Below are 8,682 nucleotides of genomic sequence, written 5' to 3'. Positions count from 1 at the left end.
ACAGCTCGGAAGAGTGAGGTAATTGGCCGAATACAGTTGGGGCGAAAAATCCCAAAAAAACTCCAAAAGGTATATAATGTAGAATGCTGTTATCTATGACAGCAAACATTAGATAGAATATTTATGCAGGGAGGTACAGTAAAAATGTACAACTGCAAAGATGCCACTGCGTCGATCGTATGATCTACACACACTCAGGACCTAGTATATCTGTAATGAGTGTGTGTTTGTGTGTGCTTTCGTGTGTATGTGTGCCACTGTGGACATCTGTGTCAGAGCCTAAATTACACATGAATGGACAGCAGCCAGCCATCCGTGGTGGGGCAGGTGCTGCAACCAGGTAGAGTAATAGACCGAAGTGCGGTGATTGCTCAGAGACATAGCGCAGTAATATCCTGACGAGTTAATAAGACATGAAGGACTCTGGAGCGTCGCTGCAACCGAGGCACACCAGCGGATGGACTAAGGTCTCTGTTATCAAACTAATGAGCACACACACACACACACACACAAAACACTGTCAGACACAAAATCTGCAGTAGCAAAAGAAAACGGCACAGCAAAACCACACCATCGGCTGCAATAGCTAATAGACCAGAGGGCAGAAAGAGCAGAACAGAGGGGAGTTGGGGAAAAGCAGGCAAAAATGATTAAAGTAGCTCCTAGTAGGTCTGACTTTGGTTATGTAATCTATTCAGCAAACAGTGGCACAGCAAAGGGATGGGGGGTATTGATCTGCCGCTGCCCGCTGTTCCGAGTCTCATTATCAGATGCCAGAGAAAACTAAAACGATACAGACCCCATGCTGCAACTCAGATCTGTCTCTCATCCACCTCCACAGAAAAAAAAAAAAGCATGTCCCCGCTGCATAACATCACTCTGTAGTCATGTCACTGGAGGGCAGGCGTGTTTAGTTTGTGGTTTATGATCTAGGTTGAATTTTATTTCAGGGAGATTTTCTGTTTTGTTGTACAGCAGACCTGATTGTCATCCATGATGACTGTACTTGTTTCCATACAGCTATACGTGAAGCACACAAAGGTGGATGGATGTAGATGTAGATATAGATGTAGATGCATATGTACATGTGACCACAAGCCCTCTAGAAAGACTATATCTTAGATTCTCCCTCTCTCTCTCTCTCTCTCTCTCTCTCTCTCTCTCTCTCTCTCTCTCTCTCTCTCTCTCTCTCTGGCCAGACTTGGCTCCACAGCACCATGAACAAGATGAAGAACTTTAAGAGGCGTTTCTCTCTATCCGTTCCTCGCACCGAGACCATTGAAGAGAACGAGTTCACAGAGCAGATTAACCAGCTCAACATCAGACACACTCAGGGTAAAAGAGCCCTCCTCTGTCCTCTATCCCTGCATGCTGTCTCAGCCCTCTGAACTGATTGTACCTGTTTAAAGGTCACTAAAAGACCATGGATCACTATAAAACTCAAAAAAAAGAAAAAATTATCAAAAGCCAAGTCAAAATCAATGATTCGCAATTTTTTTTGCTGTTGCCAGTTTCCTAAAGTATAGTAAAAGCTTAAAAATATCAGTGCAGACAGTATGAATACATCAAAGATATGTGTTGTTTAATCTTGCAGCATTCATGATGTGAATCATATTTTACAGTTCTTTTAGATTAATTTCTAATTGAAATCAAGGACAAAGTCTATGAAGAATGTAATGGAGGCCCATGTAGTAGTAAAAGACTTGTTTGCATGAATTTCATTTCCTGAAGTGTAACTTCTGTCACAGCCCTATTTCCTATAGACTATATATTTCCTTTGTTTAATGCTGTTTGTTTCTTTTGGACATAGGGGGATAAATCCATTATTGCAGTACTTGGTTGTGTGCAGGTAACCTGGCGGTTAAATTAACTACCTGATAACCAAGTTTACACAGTTAAATTTGGAAAATGCCAAGTCCTGACCCCTGTGCTCTTTTATTCCACTCCATCTGTTGAGTGCTGGGTGAATAATTAACCCATTTCTTTTAGCAGATCACTAATCACCTAATTAAAAATCATTTTTGGCAAAAAGCCTTCCTTCCGTGTCGATCGCCGACCTGCAGAGATTAACCGGGGCTCTCCGTCTAGAGCTGGCTCCACCAGTCTGTGGCATTGGTGCACAGGGGCGTAAGCTGCCTTCAAAGGGAAATGAGGAGGGGTTCATGGGGGGAAAGAACTGGGTAATGCAAAGAAGCTGAAATATATTCAAAATTCATTACCGGTGATGTTTCTGCTCCAGTGCAGAAAGATCGACCATACAAAAAACAGGAAGAGAGGGGATGAGATGGAGCAATTACATGAAGGTTGTAGACAGATACAAAACACCAAAATGTAATTATAAGATACTGGACCATTGCTCATATTATGACCAGGATCGCATTTCTTACAGTTTTGTATTTTTTAATCATTCTACATTGTCGTCGAAAGTTTTTCTGGGTCGTCTATGCTGTGGGAATGTGAGGATGAGAAGCAGCGATGGCGTTGTGAGAGTGTGATACGGCCTGAGAGAAGCAGCTGGCTATGTGGTTTAACCCCCCAGAGTACCCCTGTCTGCCCCTCTGTCTGCTTCTGAAGGTCAGCAGAGAGAGAGAGAGAGACGAGGGGGCAAAGGGAAGGGAAGCGAGGGAGAAAAGTGAGATGAGATGAGTCGAGGGCACAGAGAAAGAGATCGACAAGGTAGTGAGAATGAGAGAGAAAAAACAGCTGGGAGAAGGGAAAGAGAGAGTGGGGGGAGAATATATGAGATGGCTAGTGGACAGTGGGAGGGAAATTGTCAACAAGGTAGTGAGAGAGGGAGAACGAGAGAGAGAGAGAGAGACCATTTGTTCCAAATTCAGCAGCTGTCTGATGGTGACCGTCCTTTTAATCCGTGCATAGACCCTCTGCATTTCTCTCTTTCCATCTTTTACATACACGAGGGGTTATGTCGGTTCTCTCATGTCATTCACAAGCCATAACTGCAGTTTTGATGGAGGACATCATTTGACATTTTTCTTGGCATTTGCTCACAACACTCCAAAGTTGTTCCCATTCCTTTCATTATCTAGTGTTTTTGGGTTTACTTTGCTTGTAAAATAAACAAAATACAAATTATTTACAAATTTCTTTTTTCTTTTTTTTATGGTAATGTCATTATAATTTGTTGAATTTGAAGATCAGTTCTAAAGATCACTACCAACTGAAAAGAGGGGTAGACCATAAAGACAGAGACAAAAGAAGAGAGGCTGGAGAGACTAAAGCACACCTTGCCAAAATAGAAACAACATCCTCAGGCAAGGTGAAGTCTGTGAACATTATCAGATTGGGACCCCCCCCCCTCCCCAATGTCATAGCGTCTCCTCAAACCTGTGAAAAGCTGGTGCTCACACATAATCAGTGGTAAAACCGCTCTGCGCTGGCTGTGCCATTGTTTGCCTATGGGGAGAGCGGTGGTGCTCAACTAGGCGGAAGTGCTACCCTTGGTGTAGTGCACTGCCCAAAATTGCCAGCGAGTGCTGCGATCAAAGCAAGGCTGAATTCAAGGTCCAATCCCTATTTCCCCCAACCGGCGCTACCCCTATTTTTGGAGTGCCCTCTACTGGGTAGTGGCCCTTCAGAACAGAGCTACAAGGGGTAGGGTTTGAAATCTTTACCTAGGAAATGGGACACCACTCATTACTTCATCACCATCATTGTTATGTCTGCTGCTCAGAATTTCATTAGTTGCCTGATTTGCTGAGGACACGGTTGCAACATTACAACATCCATCCATTATCATTAACATCCATCCGTCATCCATTATCCAAACCACTTATTCTGCTCTCAGGGTCATGGGGATGCTGGATCCTATCCCAGCAGTCATTGGGTGGCAGGTGGGGAGACACCCTGGACAAGCTACCAGGCCATCATAGGGCTCTCTCTCTCTCTCTCACACACACACACACACACCTAGGGACAATTTAGTATTCATGATTCATCTGACCTACATGTCTTTGGACTGTGGAAGGAAGCCGAAGCACCCAGAGGAAACCCACGTAGACATGGGGAGAACATGCAAACTCCACACAGAGGATGACCCAGAACGACTCCCAAGGTTGGACTACCCCAGGGATCGAACCCAGGACATTCTTGCTGTGAAGCGACCGCACTAACAACTGCACCGCCATGCCGCCCTAGTACTACACATTTTATATTAAAGCCTGTTGCTTGCTATCATTATCAGCTATTATAGTGACAAATCTGACCAAATTTGCAGGACAGAACAAGACAGATTAATCTATTGACAATTGCCAGGAAGCATGCTGCCCTGTGTCACACAACATGAAGGGATCTTTATGAGTTATTGTCTTTATTTAAACTTGAAAAATCTTTGAGGTCTGGCCCTAATTTACAATGATCGAGTAGCAGTAAAAGTTACTTAGAAAGATACAAAAATAAAAGATGTTATAGTTACAATGTTACAATGTCATTTAGCAGACACTTTTATCCAAAGCAACATACATCTGAGAGTTAATATAACACAAGCAAGGATCTAATCAGGAGACACAGGGCAAGTAAGTGCCAAAAAACTATGTTCAAGTCTGATAGGACATAGGTGTCAACAGGCAGTGCACAAAGACAATGCATAGGGTGCATAGAAGAGTTTGTTTTTTTTTTTTTTTTAGTTTTATTGATACCATCAGGTGTGGAGGTGTTCGTGAAAGAGCTGGGTCTTTAGCATCTTCTTAAAGATGGAGTGCGGATCAGCAGATCAAATGGAGTTTGGTAACTCATTCTACCACCGGGGAACTATAGAAGAGAAGAGTCTGGCTAGTGACTTAGGGCCCCATCATGGCGGAAGAGCCAGGCACTTTTCATTGGCAGAGTGTAGTGGGAGGGAGTAGTGGGAGTGTAGACCTGAATGAGGGAGTTGAGGTTGGCGGGAGACATTTTAGTTGCAGCTTTGTAAACGAGCATCAATTCACAGATATATACCAAGTCCAGTTGTACTTGATTCAACTCCTTTGGATAACCATGACCTGGATGAATGAGAACATTCACAGACGAGCATCAAGGTTTTGAATTTGATGCAGGCGGCAACTGGGAGCCAATTTAGGGATATGAACAGTGGAATGATGTGCTGTTTTGGGTTGGTTGAAGACCAGACACACCACCGCATTCCAGGTCATTTGCAGAAGTTTGAAAGTGCATGCAGGGAAACCTGCCAGTAAGGAGTTGCGGTAATCGATGTGTGATATTACAAGAGTCTGGACCAGGAGTTGTGCTGCATGCTCAGACAGGTAAGGTCTAATTTTCCTAATGTTGTACAGGGCAAATCAGCACAACCTAGCAATTGAGGCCACGTGAACCTTAAAGGTTAGTTGGTCATCAATCATGACACTCAGGTTTCAGGCAGACTTTGTGGGCATGAATTGGGTTGATCCGAGCTGGATAATGATCTGTTGTTGTATGGATGGACTGGCTGGGATAAGGAGCTCAGTCTTAGATAGGTTAAGCTGGCGGTGGCATTCTTTCATCCATGCAGAGATATCAGCAAGGCATGATGATATCCATGCCAAAACTGTGAGGTCATCTGGCGGGAATGATAGGAAGAGATGGGTATCATCAGCATAGCAATGGTTATGAGAAACCATGGAAGCAGATGATTGCACCAAGTGAGATGGTGTATATTGAGAAGAGAAGGGGACCAAGCACTGACCCTTGAGGCACCCCTGTGGATAAGCCATGCAGTTTGGACACTTCTCCCCTCCAGGATATTCTAAAAGATCTCCCTGAGAGGTAGGACATGAACCAGCGGAGGGCAGATTCTGAGATACCAAGCTCAGTGATTGTGGAGAGGAGGATTTGGTGGTTAACCATGTCAAAGGCAGCTGACAGATCTAGCAGCAATAAAGCTGGGGACTTACCAGATGGAAGATAAAAGAATACAATCAATTAAACAAGTATGTAAGTACAGATACAAGATACAAAAAACATCAATTTAAGAGGGTACGAACAAGTTTAACCCGTGACCCTGAGAGCAGGATAAGTGGTTCGGATAATGGATGGATGGAAACAAGCTTAATGGTTTGTAATTATAGATTTAAATTAACCAAGGGTTGCCAAAGTATTAATTTTTAGGGTGCATTGTAAAGAGTTCCAGGTGGCGGCATCCGGGTAGTATAGCAGTCTATTCCATTGCCTACCAACATGGGGATCGCCAGTTCGAATCCCCGTGTTACCTCCAGCTTGATTGGGCATCCCTACAGGCACAATTGGCCGTGTCTGCGGGTGGGAAGCCGGATGTGGGTATGTGTCCTGGTGGCTGCACCACCTAGCGCCTCCTGTGGTTGGTCGGGATGCCTGTTGAGGGAGGAGGGGGAACTGAGGGGAATAGCATGATCCTCCCACGCGCTACGTCCCCCTTATGAAACTCACTGTCAGTTGAAAAGAAGCGGCTAGTGACTCCACATGTGTCGGAGGAAGCATGTGGTCATCTGCAGCCTTCCCTGGCTCGGCAGAGGGAGTGGAGCAATGATCGGGATGGCTCGGAAGAGTGGGGTAATTGGCCGGATACAACTGGGGAGAAAAAGGGGAGGGGGAAAAAAAGAGTTCCAGGTGTTCAGACCAAGGAAACCAAAAGAAGATCTTCCAAGCTCAGTACAAACTCTAGGGACTTGCAGTGAAAGCCAGGCCAGGGGATGTGGTCCAAATGATGTGGTGATAAGACCAAGTGATGTGGTCCACTAGCATAAATGAGAATGTTTATGACTGTTGTCATTAAGTGTCATTCGGTCAATTGTGTCATTTTTAATGCAAAATTGATATTGTTTGAGATGTCTATGGTGTAGCAACCTGGTTGAGACCAAGCCGGAAATGCTTGTTATAACAATCCAATTACATATTCCTTTGCATCCACATAAAACTAAGATATTTCAACGGATTTTAAAAATTTTGCTTGATTATTTGTGAAAATATACACATTTATGGGCTTCTTTCCCCACACCGGTGACCATGTTCCATGTCATGCTGCCTAAGTTCGCAAAGCATTCTGGGAATTCTTCTACCACTTCATTTAGAGTCTAAATCTGAAAACGCTCTGTTATCGCTCAAACATTTCCACAGCAACGAGCGAAACAGACTTGAGGCCTCTCTTATCAGTAGCTTTCATAGCCTTGCAGTCTCACGCCCTCGCAGACTTGAGGAAAAGTAATGCATGGCGAAATATCACCAGTCAGATGGGGCGTCCAGGTTTGGCAATAGGCATATAGTTTACTTCGCTAAATCCAATGCTAAAGTTAGCTTAGCTTTGCTGACATATATCTGTGCTGCGCGTTGCCTCTGCACCAAGTGTCTGCACTGTGGGCAATCTTATCCAGAAAGGGCCAATGTGGGTGCAGGTTTTTGTTCCAACCAAGCAGTTACACACCCAATCCCACTAATCAACAAGTAAAGTCTTTGCTGAGGAACTTGATTAGGAGACACAGGTGTGTAACTGCTTGGTTGGAACAAAGACCTGCACCCACACCAGCCCTTTCTGGATAAGATTGCTCACCCCTGCATGCCCTACCTTGCTGTGAGCAAAGAGCAAATTTCTTATCATCTGAATGCGCCTTCAAGGGCGGAGAAAGTGGATCAGTTTCATCTCACTAGGTGAATGTATTAGCTGTCATACATGCAAGTGTGTGTATGACAAGCTCTGCTGCACAGACACACACACACACACACATATGTGTATATATATATATATATATATATATATAGAGAGAGAGAGAGAGAGAGAGAGAGAGAGAGAGAGAGAGAGAGAGAGACAGAGAGAGAGAGACAGAGAGAGAGAGTAATGCTTTAGTAATGCTAATCAAGTGAGATGAGACAACTTATATCAAATTTAGACTTGCACAAGCCAAAACAATAACACTACCACATGTGTGTGTGCGTGTGTGCGTACATGTGCATGTGTATTAATTCTGCTTGTCTAGTTGCTACTATTGTATATTAAGTAATGTGCTTGTTTACCTCTAACATATCAGTCAATTAAAGCTCATTTTAATCATTGCCTGACAGTGCAACACGAAAATACGAATGCAATATTTAAATTAATCTCAAAAACCACCACAATGCCTACATCCTGTGGTGAGGATCTCTTGCCATTACAACCACACAAAAAAACAAAAAAAGATCTAGCTGTATGCACTATCCAAGGGCAACTTGTGAAGGAATAAGAGGGAATTTACCATGACACCAAGAGAAATGTCAGCTACAGCACATACCTTTCTTCATCGCTCTCTCTCCCTCTCTGTCGCTCACTCGCTCTACCACTCTCTCTCTGTTATGCTCTCTCCCAGGTTGCATTGGATGGTAACACAAAATGATTCTTTATTGAATTGCCCTTTTCCAAACAGACTATCTAGCAGTTTTCATTCCTTAACTTATTTTATTCACATTATGTCACAGATAGAGTGTGTCTGCATCTATGTGTGTGGATATGAGGATGCCTGATTGCAAGTGTGGCTTTTATTTGATGACTCGGTGTAACATTGCGTGATCAAAGGAACACTGCAGCTGCGATGTTCCAGCGATGATCAAACAGGTTGTCGCACCTCTCTGTCCCCCTTGTTGGCTGCTTTAGTAACTCCCAGAAAGTGGTTTCTTATCCGCCTCTCACTTTCTCTGTAAAGTCCACTGTGATGTTTAACTATGACCAGTCTTTTGCAGAGTAGGAGG

At 43.8% G+C, this 8,682-nt stretch overlaps 1 protein-coding gene across 2 annotated transcripts in view; it reads left to right on the top strand.

Annotated features, from left to right (window-relative positions):
• Positions 1 to 1,217: 1,217 nt before the first annotated feature.
• The window catches only part of cdk18 (cyclin dependent kinase 18), a 28,748-nt gene continuing 21,283 nt past the window's right edge, over positions 1,218 to 8,682 (top strand). The window contains exons 1-2 of one of the 2 annotated variants that reach the window (XM_056273998.1): positions 1,218 to 1,335; positions 7,625 to 7,639. In XM_056273998.1, coding sequence (XP_056129973.1) covers positions 1,218 to 1,335; positions 7,625 to 7,639 — 133 coding nt within the window. The remainder of the gene's footprint in view (positions 1,336 to 7,624; positions 7,640 to 8,682) is intronic. The other variant, XM_056273997.1, reaches the window with a different exon arrangement.

The sequence above is a fragment of the Lampris incognitus genome, chromosome 2 (genome assembly GCF_029633865.1).
Source record: "Lampris incognitus isolate fLamInc1 chromosome 2, fLamInc1.hap2, whole genome shotgun sequence".
Taxonomy (NCBI): domain Eukaryota; kingdom Metazoa; phylum Chordata; class Actinopteri; order Lampriformes; family Lampridae; genus Lampris; species Lampris incognitus.
This window is presented reverse-complemented; position numbering and strand designations above follow the sequence as displayed.